Below are 17,436 nucleotides of genomic sequence, written 5' to 3'. Positions count from 1 at the left end.
TTACCGGAGCCTGAGGTAGAGACGGAGAGGAATCAGGGAGTAATGCAAATGCATACAGACTATGTTATTTTCATATAGATAAGACCTGGAAGTGAAAGACTTTTCAGAGGAGGACTGACCTGCATATGCACAGATGTCCACGAGTGTGTTGGCAAAGCTGCGGAAAGGTTCTGGTACAACCTGCAGAGCAGCCAGGGTTGTCTCGATAGCCTCTCCTTTGCCTGCATGTGGTGAAGGATACAAACAAACAAAAATATGGTGAGAAAATGGTTATGGTTTTGTTCAACATTATGGTTTAACTTACTGATGCTGTCAGCAGTAAAGCAACGACTAATAATTAGGCTAAATTAAATCTATTTTATTACCTAAACTACAGGGAGTAAGGGAATTAAAATCTAAAAAATACCCACAAGTCCATCTTATTTGAATAAATACATCCCAAATCAATTTCTTCTCATTTCGACTTCACTTACCAAGGTGGTTGAGTCCTAGGCCCAGAGGCAGCCAGCGTGCATACGTGTCCTTCAGCTCCTGTTCATTTTTCTCCATGATGGTCTGGACAATGGTGGAAGTCACATCGCCGTTACAAGAACCTACAGCGATCATACCGCAAGCCAGGGCTGTCACTCCAACCACCTGGAAATAAAATACACACAGACATCAGATTAGTTCAACAGTACTGAATTATAGGCTCCAAGAAACATGGGAGAAAAAAAAAATAAATTCAGACCTCCATGCTGGACTTGGAGTCTCCCATGACAGGAAGAAGCAAAGACAGGACATCTTCTCTGTTGGAACCAGCGTAGGCCAGACCCAGGCTAAAAACAAGACACAAAAGTCATATCTATCATCAGACAGGAAGAAGCAAAGACAGGACATCTTCTCTGTTGGAACCAGCGTAGGCCAGACCCAGGCTAAAAACAAGACACAAAAGTCATATCTTACTGTACTAGGTGTAATTATAACATAACATACTCTACAAAGAAAAAGCCTGAATAAAAGTCAAAATATTCTAAAACTTGGTTTGGACTTTCTCACCCAAAGATGGCTCCTATCCTCATGACGTTGCTGTTGTGAAGGACATAGTCAGAAAGGAGGGCAAGGGCTGGGTCACATTCATTCCTCACACCTGAGTTTACTATGCCACAGGCCAGGAGGGCACCAGACTGGAATGACAAAAGACCAACCAGAATGAGGAGAGGAAGTAAACTAAAATTGTTGTCTTTTTCTTCTCTGTAATACAGGTGACGTAGTATCTGAGGAAATACTGAAGGAAATCCAGTCCATGCAATAATGTCTGGTTTATTTTTAAGAGTGAGGAAATGCTGATCATCAACATGGTAGTAGTAGAATGACCCTATATTTCTACAGTTTTAATGATTCAGGTTTACCTTAATGCAATCCTCGGAAGAGTAGAGGTATTTGTCAATCTGTGTCAGACCACCATCCACGTCCCACAGCAGAATCATACCCAGTGAGGCAGCAGCACTCAGCATACCTGAAGACAAAGTAGAAAGAGTAATTTAGTATGAACCAAGATGATGATGATTATAATGAAGGATAACCTGAGAATCGATATGTATAATGAAATAGTCTACATGCTGAAATACCAGGATCTAATAGCAAAAAGTAACTACTGTATTTAGTTTGTACCATGATCCTTGTTCTTGTAGAGCCACTTGTTGCCATCATCAGTGAGCAACTTGTCTTGTCCAAAAGCTGCATTTACAAAGCCGTTAACAAAGGAAGAGGCTAAATTCATACGAGCTGAGTCCACTTGAGAGCCACTGCCTCCAAATCCTGCCATGGAGACAAGACATTCAACATCAGAAGGTCATCTCACACATACACATGAACTACATTCATTACTCAACACAGTAGTCAGAACAGCAACCTGTGAGTGGAAATGAGATGATAAGCCGGTCTAAAAAAAAAAAAAACTTTGGAGGAGAATATACTATGCAGAGACTAATATTCATTACAAATTGACACCACTTTAAAAAAAAAAGAATACACCTCTAGAGCTCTATGAAAAGATATGGACTCACTGTTGTTTTCCAGGTGTGTTTTGTAGATGTCATCTGGAACTTTGGGTTCCATGATGTCCAACTGCAAAGAGAGTGTTTGATATTAGTTAAAATGTCTCAGTGAGAAACACACTTCAAAATCAGAGGCTCATCAAGTGTCTGAGTCTCACATGTTTCTAATAAGCAAGTGAAAGCACTAAAGAAGCTTTTAGCTTAAAAAAACAGAAATGAGCAGCAAGTTGAGGCTTGCAGTAGAAGAGGCGGCCATCAGTCTTTAATTCATGCTGCTTTATAATCAACATAAAATTATTGAGATTTTTCATTTTTAAAAATCCAATAACTCACTAATCACATTATAACAAATGATAAAAAAAAAACTAGAAAATTACCTCTCTTGCTAGGGCCAAGAAATTACTGTTGAGCTGCACATTAGACATGATCTCTGTCAGGTCTTCGTAGTCCTCTACATCTTCATTCAGCTCCAGGAACATACCATGGCGACCCAACATGAAGGCCATCTGCTTCTGAATGACACTGTCAGGAAAAAAAATGCATGAGTTCATCCTTTATTGTTTCTGTTACTTTTATCACAACAAAATGTCTCCAAATAAAACTTACATGTCTTTGCAGGATGTGAAGATGTTTTCTACCAGCTCTACATCGTTAAGCATCAGAGCCAGACGCAGAGCCTCAGGATAACGGTTGAACTTTCTGAAGATGTTCAAGGCACATCTCAGCAGTGCAGAGTTTTCTGGCTCAGGAACGTAACTCACACAGCTGGAGACACAACAAAATGTATTGTTTTTTTACTACAGTTTTGCTACAATGACAATGACAGAAGTGTCAACCCTGTACATACCTAGTGAGGTAGAGGCAAACTTTGCCATAAGCATTTTCATCAATGTAGTCTTCCAGCATGTCCAGCCTTTCAATCTCCATTAGCAAATCACACGCCTCGTGCTCGGCATTGTGGGCCATGTTGTAGGGCACAATCTCCTTCACTAATTTCAACAGTGTCTCCTGCTGCGTCTTGTCACTCTCCTCCACCTCTTGCCACTCTTTTGCCACCTCACCTGCCAGGTGCCTGGAAAATTTTGAAACATTGTGTCTTGTGAATTGTCCTTTGGTTTATTGAAGCACATTTGTAAAGGTATATGGGTTTTGTTTTTGTTTAATACCTGACATATTCATGTCCCCAAGAGGCCAGTTCTTCCTGTGATCCCAGCAGACGGTACTTAAGGCACTCCCTCTCGTTGCTCATCGTCATGGCCAACACTGACACCACATCGGCACAGAAGTGCTGAAAATTCAACAATAACTCTTCTATAATTCTGCTGTTACATGTCATGACACTCTCTTGGTCACAGTAATTATATTAACACTTTTAAACTTGTCATCAAATGCAGCGATTCCCAAATGGTCTAACTTCGATACCAATCATCACCCCCTAATGACTGCAGAAGAGAATGCAGATTGAACCTGACACTTGTCAGATGTCCTCCGATCTTGAAGCCCTTTGTTTTAACTACGCTACAGGTTTTCTGCCTCAATATAAAAAAAATGTCTATTCTGATCTGAAACGTCCGCTTTTGACTTGTGTCACAGAAGTATTATTGCCACCTACTGTGTGAACAGGTGAGTCTCTCCTGATTTTTTTCTCACCACTTTTTTTGCCCACAAACCCATTGAGATTCTCTGATCCAAGTGACATTTCGACAGATTTCAAACAAACATTTAAACAATACCGGTTTTACAGAAAAACAATATTGTGTGACTAAAAAAACAAAAGAAAAGAGGAATCTTGGTACTTCTGAAGAGGCTGCATCACATCTTAAAAATGTGCTCGGGATAGGATTTTTTGATTCTGGCAAATGCACAACGATACCTTGTTCTCCCCAGGAGCCATGCCATCATAGATCTCTTTGAGCTTGCCATAATGTGGGCGCAAGAATTTCAGGGGCTTGGGCACGGAAGTCATGGAGGTGGTAGACGAGCGGATTTGTCTACGTAGCTCTTCCAAAGCAGGACGATAGAGGTCTGTGTTCTTGTCCTGCAAAAATGTAAACAATCATGAGTTTTTTGACATTATGATGGATTTGAAATATAGACTTTTTGAGAAAAACAATTGTATCTTTCACTTACACTTAGTCTTTCCACCATCATCTCTAGGTCTTCTTGTAGCTGTTTGTCTTCCTCTGACTACAGTAAAAAGGGAAAAGAATGGCAATGTCACCAATTAAACATACGAATGTAAATGTAACTTAAATTGTTGGGGTCTTGAATAGTTGATATTAACACCCACCAACTACGACTGCATCATTATATGGCATACACGTTGCACTTAACTAGACAACAGATAAAATCAATTTGGTAGTAAATGGCTAGTGCAGATCAACATTTTGTGGCCTGTATATCTGGCTGATTTTCTTTATTCCCCTTAATCTATCAGAAAAATCAATAGTTAAACTGATTTTTAACATTAATAACACTTCAGTTTATATTTGTTGTACTTTTCAAAAACAAGTGTGGACGACGATTTCTAATACTTTAATAAAACGTGTCATAATGGTAATATGTATAGCCTACAAGCTTTGTATGGCCATCCACCATCTGATGAAAAATAAAAAACGTCGCTTTGTGTAAATAATGTTCCGCATGCAAGTGTTACACTATTTAACTTCAGCTGCTGTGTCATATATTTTCCACTCGCTCGAGCTAACACTGAAATTAGTGGACAGCATCGATAACAGCTAACGGGCTAACGTTAGCCGGCCGGCAGAGAGAGCTAGGCTACAGTGAGCTAACAAAACAGGTTATATCTACAGCCATTTACAAACACACAAATAATGAAATGAATATGAGTGAGTGAGATTCAACATTCACGATAGGCTAATACATGCCAATATAATATCTTTTTTTTTCAGCAGGGTAAGCTTCGGCCCGCTAAACCATGTTGTCAAAGTGGCAGTGACTAAGGCAAAATAACATCAAGGACGTTACACAGCGCATTTTGAATGAGGAAAATATCCGCCCTCACCAGTTCTTGCTCCTCTTTCTTGCCCTTTTCCTTTTCTTTGGGCTGCTGACCCTTCTCCTTGTCTTTTGCCTTCTCGTCCATCTTTTCTGGATGCTTATTATCTTTCTTTTTTGCCTCCTCCATAGTGACGACTCAATGAACCAACAATCTGAGAACGGAAATGGGGAACAGTGGTGTTGGACCGCTTCTTCTTCTTCTTCACTATGATACGTGGAAGTTGCGTAATTAGCGCCCCCTGTAGGTCTAAACTATTTAGTCTCTCAGGCAGTTATTTTCACGACATTGTTCTAAAAAAATATCAATCGTTGACAAATTACTGAAGTAATACAGAGGCAGTAGAATTTGAACACATGTACGTCTTATCACATAGTGATCATAGTCAGTTTGCCTTTTACGTTAGACCTGTATTGTGTTCATTCAGTAAGGAAGTTTGATATGAATCCAACACTATGTCGGGTGATGACAGGTTACAAAAAACCCCCAGAAATTACCACAACAAGTGATGTTGCTTTTAGAATACCAAACACTGTTTTGCCACATGTAGATTGCTTTTAGAATACCAAACACTGTTTTACCACATGTACATATTTATTTATTTATTTAATATTTGCAGTTCAATTTGTTTATCCCTTCATACTTGTGAATCTCTACCTTATGCTAAGGATTGTTCTTAAATCTTAGTCTATAGAATGGAATATTTTCATAATTTATAGTCACGGCTTTGAGTTTGTTTTCCCTGTGAATAAATGTGTATTAATTAATTGTTGATTTAATTCTTTTAGAATAATATCCGCTGTCATATGTAATATGTAGTTGGAACAGGAACTGAAAAAAAAAAGAATAGGGAAGCAAAAGCACTGGACAGCGCCCGTGGTCTCGAACCCTTACGGGTCTGGGTATCAAGTTTTGTAATTCGATGAAGTAACCACTGAGCTATACCAGCGCCACACCTAAAACAAGGAAAGAAACCTTATGTACCTGAGTGTGTGACATAACCCTGTTTACCTAGGTGCGTGACGTCACCAGGTAAATCTGCGTCAAGTGACCGACATGGAGTCGGAAAAGTCATGCATGTCATGAAGGTAGCCGTACTGTAATTTAATTGTTGTGTTTATCCTAACTCTAACTTAAGACGAAACTACAGCAAGCAGTCATTAGACTTCAGTTCAACTGAACTTTTCGTGTATGAACACTAGAGGGTGCAATTGTACCATACATTATTAGCCCTGTCTATTGGCACAAGTAACCTGTTCATGTTGTATCTTTCAACGTAAATGATCCGTATGTTAGTCAAGAATAATAAAAAAAAAGGTATGCACAAAATATAACACACTACAAACAGTTTATTCTGCATTTTCATCCAAGACATTGAGAGCGAAAAAAATCTTGAGTCTTGAACTGTAACGTGCTTTACATGTACTCATGGCACGTGGAACTGCATTAGAATAGCCTGAAAAAACTGCCAAGAGTTGATTGAATCAGGAGACGACCGTAGATACAAAAGCAATCAGCCAGCTGTGCAGTGTTTAAATGACGACTTGATTGCTTTGACCTCAAGACTTCACTTGGACAGACCCTCGCTGACAGCTATTTAATGATGAACCCATGGATTTTCACAGAATAAAAGCTGCACAGGATGAGAAAACAACAATTCTGCTCTGATACAACTTTTTAAAAAACATTTTCAGAATATTATTGGTATGGTATGTTGCTTTTGATCAAAGGTAGAAATTCTATAGAAAATAAAAAACATCCCTGAATTTTAGGCATAAAAATTACTATAGCTATATATTTTAAGGCAAATGAGTGTGTTTTTAATAATTTTTGGCAACATTTTATTTTTAAGACTTTTTAATAAAAAATATTAGCATGGTATTTTGCTTTTGATCAAATGTTGACATTCCAAATAATAGTTATTTTCTACATTTTAAGCATTAAAATGCATATAACAACATATTTCAAGGCAAATGAGTGTGCTTTTAGTCATTTTTGGTGGGATATAAATCTAATTGTTTAAAGGTAATCTGATATTTTACCCTAGAAAACACACAATGTGGGACTTCACATTATGGCTTGTTATTAGTTCAGTTCTTTAATGCTCCATAGGGGATGTAGTGTAAACGAGTTTAAAAAAGAGATATAGTCCACTTCAACTCTTTTGGATTATGACTCACCATTCATCTTCATCTTCATCTAGCCACAATCTACTACCCCATCAAACAGACGTGTTTTTACCTTGATCTTAAAAATAAAATCTCCCCAGCCTTTGGACCAGGTCTAATCACTAGGCTCACTGGGAACATGAGATGAAAATAACCTCTGATAAATGTTCTAATAAAGGTGTGACGTCCGATAACTACTGCCTGATCTCACAGGTCTTCCTGTTTTGTTATGTTTTTTTCTTTTCATTTTCGATGAATATGGGGTCATTTTTGGAAAAGTACACATAATCGCAGCATAATGATGATGCAATCATTTGTCCCCTGCTCATCACATACTCCCTGGAGATTCTGTGGGTGTGTTTGTGCCGTTCCGCTCACTCCCTGTAGGCTCTCAGTCTTTGTCTCTTATGTAACTGTATCTCCTCTCTGCATTATCTCTCCAAGCATTATCTCAAAGACACACACTTTCCACCAGATATGCTGCGTATTCGCAGCTGTGTCATTTAAAATGCCCCGAATAAACATTATCTGCAGGAGTAACCATCAAACCTGTCAATAATTAATCCTGTATATTTAAATTATCACAGCAATGAATTGTAATTGATCAAGTAGAAAAGTCTGAGTCACCGGTCATATATTTGCCCAGAGCTTTTATCGGGCTGTTATGTATTTACGACCTGAGATCATTAATGATTGGCAGCCGGCTGACGGTCACAGTCAAGGTGGTGATTTATTCAGAAGGATACTGAGTCTAGTCTCAGCTGCCCCAAGCTGACCATGGAGTCAACAAGAGGCTTCATCCTTTGTCTGTTTCTGCTGGTGACTATTTCATCCTCCTCTGCCAAAGGTAGGTGGGAAAAAAATTCCCCAGAAGACCAGCTATACTTTTATATATGTTTGTACACAAGTTACAGTAGAGCAGTGTCAACATTTAAATTCTTCCGCGTGAACAGGTATGGTCGTCTTCACACACATTTTGTAGTGCAAGGTCCAGCGTGTGGCTGTGTACATCATAACAACCATAACAAACCGTTTTCAAATAAAAGCCATCATCCAGTGAAAGGCTATTATTGTTATTAGTTTGTTAAAGCTGAATGTCCAACTTTCAGCTCAGATTAAACTTGCCCTCAAAAAGTCCAGCACTGTGTAAAGTAAATATTACAGTGGCCTGAAAATGTTGATCTTGATGTACGAGGCGTCTTTGTCCTACTGTACCCTGGACGTCTCTACTTTTTTAAAACTTGGACATCTCTGTTCAGGACTCGGTTTCTCCTCTAGTTTCTTTATTCCTTCTCTTTTCCTCCGTCCTAATTTCAATCTTTGCTCCCTGTTCCTTTCATACTATTGTTGTATTATTTTGTTGTCTTTTCTAAACATGCAGCCTCAATTTTGTTGTCTTTTCTAAACATGCAGCTTCAGTGTTTTGTTTTTTTTAAGGACCTCCACATATTTTTTCTTCTTCTTTTCCATACACTCCTTAGCTGTGGTGTGGAGTAACCAATTGCTGTCAGCACCTACGGCTTGTTAGTGAACTGCTGTGTTAAAAATCAAAGTGTGACCGATAAGAGAGCAAGTATGCAAGGTGCTGATACAAAGCAAACACCTTGATAAACGCACTCAGGTCCCACCAGGGTCTGAACAAAGAGCAGCTGCCGGCTGTTCAGCCGGACTCACAGTGATGTCTGCAGGATGCACAGTCATCTGTTCTCCTCAAACGCACGGCTAAAGTTTGTTATTTAAAGCAGAAAAGTTGCTCATGTTGTCATTAAAAAATGATGATTGTGTATGTTGGTCTTAAATATTCTACACTATGGATTGATCTTAACTGAAAAATTGATCTTAGCCGAAAACACTTTGTATGCATGATCATGTGGTTTGAATTTTTGCCCAGTTGAGGAGGAGAACCCAGAGTTCTGGAGGTCACAGGCGCGTGAGACGCTGCAGTCAGCTCTGAACAGGAAGATCAACACCAACGTGGCCAAGAACGTGGTGTTATTCCTGGGAGATGGTGAGTTAACATGACTGACACGGCCGTGAGGAATTGTTGTTCGACTCCTGTTGTGACTGCACCTGCCCAGGAGACCAACACACACACACACACACGCCTGCTACCACACACACAAATATTCCATGGAGTAAAAAAAACTTGTTCTCTTGTCATAACATCAGGAATGGGAATCACCACCTTGACGGCAGCTCGAATCCTGAAGGGACAACTGCAGAACCAGACAGGGGAGGAGACAGTGATGACCATGGACACGTTCCCTAACGTGGGACTGGCTAAAGTACGGAACCAACAAACCTGCTGATAAATGCTATTACACAACAGGACAGAAAACAATTCTGTTCTCAGGGACATTTTTTTAATGGTCTGGTCCTGCGGAATTTCAGAACAATTACAGACATGGCCATTTATTCGTTCTTATCTGGCCTACTCTGCTCACTCCTAACATAAATCTCAGCATCGTCACCCCTTCCACCTCCGGCCCAATCCTCTCTCGTGAAGGCAGGCATTTGACCTCTGACCTCACCACTGTCTCCTAAACCTGCAGTAATAAAGACTACATTCACGCCTGTGTGTCTCTGCAGACCTACAGTGTGGACTTCCAGATCCCAGACAGCGCAGCCACAGCTACTGCATATCTGTGTGGAGTGAAAACTAACATCAACGTCATCGGCGTGAATGCAGCTGCGCGCAACGGAGCCTGCAAGACTCAGAAGGGCAACGAGGTCACATCCATTCTGAAGTGGGCCAAAGACGCTGGTAGGACAAAGACAAAGACACAAGTCTAGAAAAATTCAATTGGTCATAAAACCAATAAGACACCACAGATATTAGCCAAGGCTCATTAAATAAATGTGCTATTGCTAGTAAACCACTACTATACCAATAAGTTGCTGGTCGTTTATGAAACACGCAGGATTTTTCACTGAATTTATGGAAAAATCATTTAATCCTGGACTGACGTGCGCCCAAAGACAATCATTCCTAAGGAGCAGGTCCATGTGAGATTACACTCAGATCAGATTACAGGACAACACGACAGGGAAACACACCTGTGTTATCAGTTCTCTCTGTAACCAAGTATCGTAGATAATTCAAACACACAAACACACACGGGGAGAGCGAGAGAGAGCGAGAGAGAGAGACAGAGAGAGGGTCATGGCCCTGACCAGAGAGAGAGAGAGAGAGGGTCATGGCCCTGACCTGTGAGGTTTACCTCAGATGTGTGTTGTAATAACTGTTCCGATTGAACAAAAGTCTCAATCAGGATCTCAGTGGTTTTGTATTGGTTTTGTAGTCGTCTTTTCATCAACTCATTAACTAAAGTCTTTTGAAAATCATTAACTGTTGTTGTAAGATTAAATATTAAGGGTTTTAATTGATGTACTTTTAATTGTGGCCAGTTGTAAAATAATTATTGGGAGACAATATCAGAAATGATCAACAGTGTTGTACCTTGACCTTGGTGTGTGTAACCTTGGCTACAAACAGTACTATTTTATGTCTATAATTAACACATCTATAGTTATTTTCGCTTCTATGAATAAATATTACATTTTTTAAATACACAGATACATTTTGAAGTGACTCCTAGTTTCTGACCACATTCTGTAACACAGTCTTTAGAGTTTGACTCAGTTTGCTCTGATATTGCAGGCAAGTCTGTTGGTATCGTCACAACCACGCGAGTCCAACACGCTACCCCGGCGACCAGCTACGCCCACAGTGCCAGCAGGAAGTGGTACAGTGACGCTGACATGCCTGACTCTGCCAAGCTGGACGGCTGCACCGACATCAGCTCCCAGCTCATCAGAAACATAGACATCGACGTGAGTTCACTTTATCTGAATTCTATCCAGCGTTCAGAAGAATAAACTGACATCAAGGGATAAGTGACTGTGTCTGTGAATGGGTTTCAGGTGATCATAGGTGGGGGCAGAAAGTACATGACCCCCAGAGGCACCAAGGACCCGGAGTACCCCCGAGATTTCTCTGTCAGAGGCAAAAGAAAGGACGGACGCAATCTCATCACCGAGTGGCAGAAACTAAAAACTGGAAAGGTAGCAGCTTCCAACAATGACGCCGTGGTTAAGAATTTTCTTTTTAAAGAGTAAAACTAACTTCATGAAGAAGTTCAAGTTAAAAAATGACTTTAAATAAAGTAAACTAAATCTCTGTTTTTCAGACCCACTAAAAACCCACCTATCAATAGATTTTCTTTTCCAACACGTTAGCGCCGTGACCTGAGCCGTCCTCCACTCACTGTATGTGTCCACGTGTCCTGTGACCTGAGCCGTCCTCCACTCACTGTACGTGACAATCCACGTGTCCTTTGTGTTACACAGGTGGCCCACTACGTGTGGAACAGAACAGAGTTCGATGCTGTCAATCCAGAAACCACTGACTACCTCATGGGTGAGATTTTCTGAAGTGTCATTTCTTTTTTCTGATTGCCTTCATTTTCCTGCCTTTTGAACGTCTGGCACAGTTCTCTTTCATTAGGCTGTTAGAGAACACAACACAAAAGGCTCGGATTGGCCTTGGTTATATTACAGCCTGAATGTAGCGGCTATTCTCCACTGCCCTTATGTAGGTCAGAAAAACTGACCTACATAAGGTTTACAGAGTTCAAACACATTCATAAAAGTTCATTCACTGGAAAAGCCTCCAATGACCAAACATCTCTGAGCACATTTTGACCTACTTTCTGCAAAACACTGTGTCAACTGCGTCAGTTTTTGGTATACAACAAGTCAAGTGGGCCGGACCAGTACGATCATAACATAACTAACATAACCATAAATAACAATAAGCCCATGTTTTCCCCCTTTGTTTTCATGTAAAGAATCCCTTTGTTTTCATGCAAAGAATTACAACCGTACGACATATTTATTATTATTAATATTATGTATTTATATTTAATGCAATATGATTTTACAAAAAATATTTGGAACATGAAGTGTTTGTGTATCTTTTTTTTTTCTTTCCATCAAGCGGGGCCAGACTGAACACTGTAGCGGGCCGATTTTGGCCTGCAGGTCATATGTTTGACACCCCTTCTCTAAGCATTAAGCCATGTTCAGGCCCGCAGTCGAACTAGTTACTTTATTTTGAGATTTGCTTTCTTAAATTACAAGGAAATCTTTTTGCTTTGACTTAGAAACCTGCTCACTTTTATTTGACCCTCCTTATTGGTGTGTGATTTGTGGAGGAGCTAAGATGATTCAAACACCATGCAATTCCTGGTGTGGTCCAAAAATACTGTACACCCCCCCCCCGACTGTTGGCTAATGAAACAGATTTTCCTGGGTTTTGACACAAGCGTTCTCGACCTACAGCTCTCTTTGAACCTGGCGATCTACGGTTCGAGGTGGACAGAGACCCGAGCATGGATCCATCCATCGTGGAGACAACAGAAAAGGCCATTCGGATCCTGCAGAAGAATCCTAAGGGTTTCTTCCTGCTCGTCGAGGGTAATGACAAACGCTTCAACAGCTTAACTCACACTGCCAGTAATTAACCCATCGATCAGAGTGCGACAGAGATAAGAGTAAATCAAGGTTCTGTTGAAATTGTGTGGGTGTAAGTGCGAGTGAGCGGAGGTCACGCGCTTAACAAACACACATTAAAGTGGGTCGTGTATCATTTAATGATTGCATATGTACTGTAAATATAATTATCATTTTATCGTCTGTGCTTTAATTGCCATTATTTTTCATTTATATAGTATTACACATCCCACCATAACACTGACGCAGTGGGAGCCCTGTGTGTGTTTTCCTGCAACAATACAGTCCCATCTCACTGTTTACCACGAATAACAAGGGGTCTTTCTTTTCTTTTTTACTCCGTAATCTTGGTTTTGTTCCTGTTGTTGAGGATAAATCCCTCTTCAAATACAAGACATGCTGGAAATAGAAAACTGTGTCTTCAGTGTTTTTAAAATATGCTTTTCAGCTGAATTTTTTTTTTACTCATTTTTCCTGAAGTTACTTCAAGGCAGTGGTCTCAAACTTACGGCCCGGGGGCCACCTCTGGCCTGTGACTAGATGGCAATAATAATTTTGCCCTGGAGATATATATAAAAATTATTTCACTTCAATTATTCAAATACATTACTTGATTATTTAAGGAATATAAAAACAAAAAAAGTAACATTTTACTAGCTGTTTGCATTATTGTATTATACAAAAGCTTTATTCCTAAAATATTTAACCTGCCTCTCTCTCTCTCTCTCTCTGGTCAGGGGGGAGAATCGACCAGGCGCACCACGACGGTCGGGCGTTCATGGCTCTGCATGAAGCCGTTGCTTTTGACTACGCCATAGCCCGGGCCCTGGAACTCACCAAAGAACATGAAACCCTCACCATAGCCACGGCAGACCACTCCCACACCATTACTCACAACGGTTACCCATTTCGAGGACAGAGCATTCTGGGTAAATATTCTGTATAATTGTGGGTGCAGTGGGTTTTTTTTTCTCAGATAAAGATTTTCCTTTTTTCTCTCCTCCAGAAGTACATGTGTTCTATATCCAATGTGATGCTTCCCACTGCAGAACGAGCGTCTTCTCCCTCTGCTCCCCTTACCCCGCAATTATAGCCGGCGTGAAAAATGCAGCCGACAGCCTTTCTCTATTTTCGTCCCATCTTTATTTTCTCTAACCTGCATCAACGTGTTCATCTTTGATTACATTGTTGTCTCTGTTTTACCCTAAATTACTCCCTCCTGTTTCTCCTTCTCTGCTTTTTCTCTCCTCTTTTTCTTTATTTCAAATCATCTCTATCAATCTTATGCAACTATTTTACTTCAGCACTATGCAGTACTACTCCATACCAAGACAGGTAGTGCAGGTAGTGGCCAGGTCATGTATATTAGATGGTAACACAAGCTCTTAATTCAGCTGCTGGAAAACTTAAAATACATAAAATAGTGACCTCACATGGAGGCAGTTTGAAACTGAAACAAATTGTGAGGATGTTAATTTAACCCTCGAGGCTCCAGACTGTTGTACAGCTCATCTGCATTTAAATGCATATATTGTTTGTGTAAATCACTTGAACTGGACACAAAGACAAGAAAGGACCATTCACTGTTCCCCTCATTCTCACAGGTAATCGATTATTCCTTCAGACAATGGTCGGATTTGTGTGTAGCAGTGAGTGTGTGTGAGCTGATAATGAACCTTAATCACATTCATGCTGGTGGAAACACAACTGCCTTTGTTGACCTAAAAAATCCTCTCTCACTACTGTATACACACCCCAGTCATCAACACTGTACCTGTGGTATAAGAAGTGGAGCTGAGCTAGTGCAGTACAGTATGTGACAAATTAAATTAAAGATAACACGTCCGACCACTAGGAGGAGACCCCAGGGTGAACGACATACAGATACTGGAGAGTCAGGAAACAAATCACATTTTATACTGTAATAAAATGTGTATTTTGTTCAACACTTTGTTTATGTTATACAACGGAACAGTTGTAACGAAATATTAAAAATGCTAAACTTAAATATGGAATCCAAAAACCAATACATTAGGGTAAAACGTACCTACAAAAATATACAATAGACAAAAAATATTAGCATCTACTTGTCAAAGAGACATCAGTAAAATTCCCAGTAAAAAAACAAAATTAATATTTTTTTAATGTTTTTACGTTTTCTAAAATTTACCAAGAGCTACTGTATGTAAGATGAACTAAACTTGTGTGTATTTTGCACCAGTGGTGCCCAACCTATGAACCGGGGGCCGGTGCTGGTCCATAGGTCATTCGGTACTAAACTTCAGTTTTACTAATTTACATCATTCAAAAATAATCCAGACAACAGGTCATTCAGACTCTGATACTAACAGAATGAAGTCTAAAGTTTTATTTACAGAATGTAATGATCCGTCAACGATGGCGCTGTATTACTGGTCCACAGTAACGGCTGATACCAGCCGACCGGTCTTTGGTACAGAAATGGTTGTGGACTACTGTTTTACACCAGTGTGTGTATCAGTCTGTTGATTGTCATTGTTACACTGCCTCAGTCATATTCAACATGGTGATGACAGGGCGAACATGTGTTTTCTCCTTCTGTAACATTTACACCCACAGATACAGACGATCCATATAAGGCTTTATTGATCGTGCACTTATTTGCTCTCCTGCTGCTAAAACCTTTCTGCTTGTTATTTTCCTGTTACTCTTTCCTCCTCCTCCCAGTGGAGCTGCAGATTGATGTGCCTGTAAAACCCTGAGCTCTTCATCTGTGCAAGGACTGGTGAGGCTAATGGCTCATCTGGGGAGAAAACACTGACATACTCAAAGAGCTCTAGACCCAGAGGACCCCTAGAGACCTGTGTGTGTGTGCGAGAGCGAGGGAGAGAGAGAAAGAAAGAGAAGAAAAAGCGAGAGATAACAGAGGAGAAAGAGGAAATAATAACTCAAGAAAAATGTTTTTGATGGCTCTCCCTCTCCCTCTCTCTCTCCCTCTCCCTCTCTCCCTCCAGGTAAATCTCCGCTCTGGGCCTTGGACTTTCGGCCGTACACGACACTAATGTATGGGAACGGACCTGGACACAAACTCATCAATGGTTCTCGCCCTGACATCCGTGATGTGAACACCAGTAAGATAACAGCCGTCATTTGATATCTGAAAACAGCTGAAGCATTTCCAACACCTAATTATCAGAGAGACTTTAATCATAGAGAGTTTAACCCTGGCTCATTTACTGGCTAACAGACTGTATACACCAAATGGTTACAGTGATCTCATCTCACGCTATGGTTTAACAATAAGCCCTGGAAAAGATGACACCATCACCATGTGTGATTTCAGTTCATTGGTTAAATCAGGTAATTAGTTAAAGATTTATCTCAAATTTGTTTTTCCCGATTTTTCCTCCGATAATGAAAACCTGATAATGCAATATGATAAATATGCTGCAATCACTTTGTGGGATACTGAGACGTTTGCTGCAGTTTTGGGGCAAAACAGCTGCACATATTGGTGTAAGGCATATCGTATATCAGCAAAAAGTTAATATTGTATACAGTATAAAAAGTTTATACTGAGAGTTGGTTATAATAATATAATATTGGGAAGAACGTCAGCGCAAAGAAAGCGAAAAATCTATTTCTGTAACGATCCAGTAGAAATACAAACTTGTATACAGTACCAGCGATAATGCAATATGATAAATCATTTTGTGGGATACTGAGACGTTTGCTGCAGTTTTGGGGCAAAACAGCTGCACATATCGGTGTAAGGCATATCGTATATCAGCAAAAAGTTAATATTGTATACAGTATAAAAAGTTTATACTGAGAGTTGGAGTTATAATATTGGTACCAGTTGTGAGGCTCTAGTTATGGAAAGTAAAAAAGTGTATCCATTTTTACCAAGAGGGTTGTCGGTTAGATTCTTGACATATTTACCTACGTAAATACTTTCTGTCACAGAAACAAAAGATTACGTGCAGCTGTCAGCAGTGCCCCTGGAGTCGGCCACCCACAGTGGGGAGGATGTGGCCGTGCTGGCCCGTGGACCCATGGCGCACTTGTTCCAAGGTGTCAATGAGCAGAACTACATCGCCCATGCCATGGCCTACGCTGCCTGTGTGGGCGCAGACCTGAGGCACTGCCAAGAGCCAAGTGAAACTTTTGCCACTGCTCCTGTCGAGAACATGTCAAGGACTCTTCACAGCTCAGCAGCGATGGTCAGCAGTTTCTTCAGTGTGATTCTGGCTTATACATTGCTGATGTAAGATGCTGTTAAAATCTGTGAAATCCTGTAACACTGGCCAGGTTTAAGAGGTCCATGCTAACGCGGCTCCCATGGTAGAGTCTAACACTTCCACAGAAATATAGAAAAGAATATATGAAACAATGCAGATGGTAATCAGCCTACTCTCCTGTACTGTTAGACAATAATATATTTATAATATAGAGTGATACATCAAGCACTGCTTTTTGCTTGTGGTGTTAAAACTACTGATTTTCTCTGTGGTCTCTGGAGCACTGAACATTTGTCATAGTGAAACATAAAAATTATTCCCATTAATTCAGAGCTCTGCTTCCCAGTGTTTACAACATATAATTGTACAGTATCATACCATCATATATATATATACAATAAGCTACCACTAAATCATCAGAAGTTTTGGACAATACTTTCTTTTAAGTTCTCTAATAAAATAAATAAAGTTGTTTC

The 17,436-nt window shown here is 40.1% G+C and overlaps 2 protein-coding genes across 2 annotated transcripts in view; one reads left to right on the top strand and one right to left on the bottom strand.

Annotated features, from left to right (window-relative positions):
• psmd2 (proteasome 26S subunit ubiquitin receptor, non-ATPase 2) overlaps positions 1-5,252 on the bottom strand; it is a 7,758-nt gene extending 2,506 nt beyond the window's left edge. The window contains exons 1-14 of the mRNA XM_008308778.3: positions 5,065-5,252; positions 4,170-4,226; positions 3,913-4,077; positions 3,206-3,327; positions 2,887-3,111; positions 2,646-2,804; positions 2,417-2,561; positions 2,049-2,109; positions 1,654-1,800; positions 1,392-1,498; positions 1,039-1,166; positions 731-818; positions 474-636; positions 34-221 (exon numbers count right to left, since the gene is read on the bottom strand). Of these exons, the coding sequence (XP_008307000.1) occupies positions 34-221; positions 474-636; positions 731-818; positions 1,039-1,166; positions 1,392-1,498; positions 1,654-1,800; positions 2,049-2,109; positions 2,417-2,561; positions 2,646-2,804; positions 2,887-3,111; positions 3,206-3,327; positions 3,913-4,077; positions 4,170-4,226; positions 5,065-5,187 (1,878 nt within the window). The 5' untranslated portion in view covers positions 5,188-5,252. The remainder of the gene's footprint in view (positions 1-33; positions 222-473; positions 637-730; positions 819-1,038; positions 1,167-1,391; positions 1,499-1,653; positions 1,801-2,048; positions 2,110-2,416; positions 2,562-2,645; positions 2,805-2,886; positions 3,112-3,205; positions 3,328-3,912; positions 4,078-4,169; positions 4,227-5,064) is intronic.
• Positions 5,253-7,932: 2,680 nt separating this feature from the next.
• alp3 (alkaline phosphatase 3) lies at positions 7,933-17,426 on the top strand. The gene is made up of 11 exons (XM_008308777.3): positions 7,933-8,073; positions 9,118-9,234; positions 9,396-9,511; positions 9,816-9,990; positions 10,888-11,060; positions 11,151-11,291; positions 11,577-11,646; positions 12,570-12,704; positions 13,478-13,669; positions 15,734-15,850; positions 16,686-17,426. The coding sequence occupies exons 1-11, from the start codon at positions 8,004-8,006 to the stop codon at positions 16,988-16,990; spliced, it is 1,611 nt and encodes a 536-aa protein (XP_008306999.1). The 5' UTR covers positions 7,933-8,003; the 3' UTR covers positions 16,991-17,426.
• The last annotated feature ends 10 nt before the right edge of the window (positions 17,427-17,436 follow it).

Source organism: Cynoglossus semilaevis, chromosome 4 (genome assembly GCF_000523025.1).
Source record: "Cynoglossus semilaevis isolate Cse_v1.0 chromosome 4, Cse_v1.0, whole genome shotgun sequence".
In the NCBI taxonomy this organism is placed as follows: domain Eukaryota; kingdom Metazoa; phylum Chordata; class Actinopteri; order Pleuronectiformes; family Cynoglossidae; genus Cynoglossus; species Cynoglossus semilaevis.
This window is presented reverse-complemented; position numbering and strand designations above follow the sequence as displayed.

Coding starts and splice junctions, on each gene's coding strand:
- alp3 (XM_008308777.3), top strand. CDS start 8,004: ATGGAGTCAACAAGAGGCTTCATCCTTTGTCTGTTTCTGCTGGTGACT. Junction 9,991..10,887: donor GAAGTGGGCCAAAGACGCTG/GTAGGACAAAGA, acceptor CTGATATTGCAG/GCAAGTCTGTTGGTATCGTC. Junction 11,647..12,569: donor AACCACTGACTACCTCATGG/GTGAGATTTTCT, acceptor CTCGACCTACAG/CTCTCTTTGAACCTGGCGAT.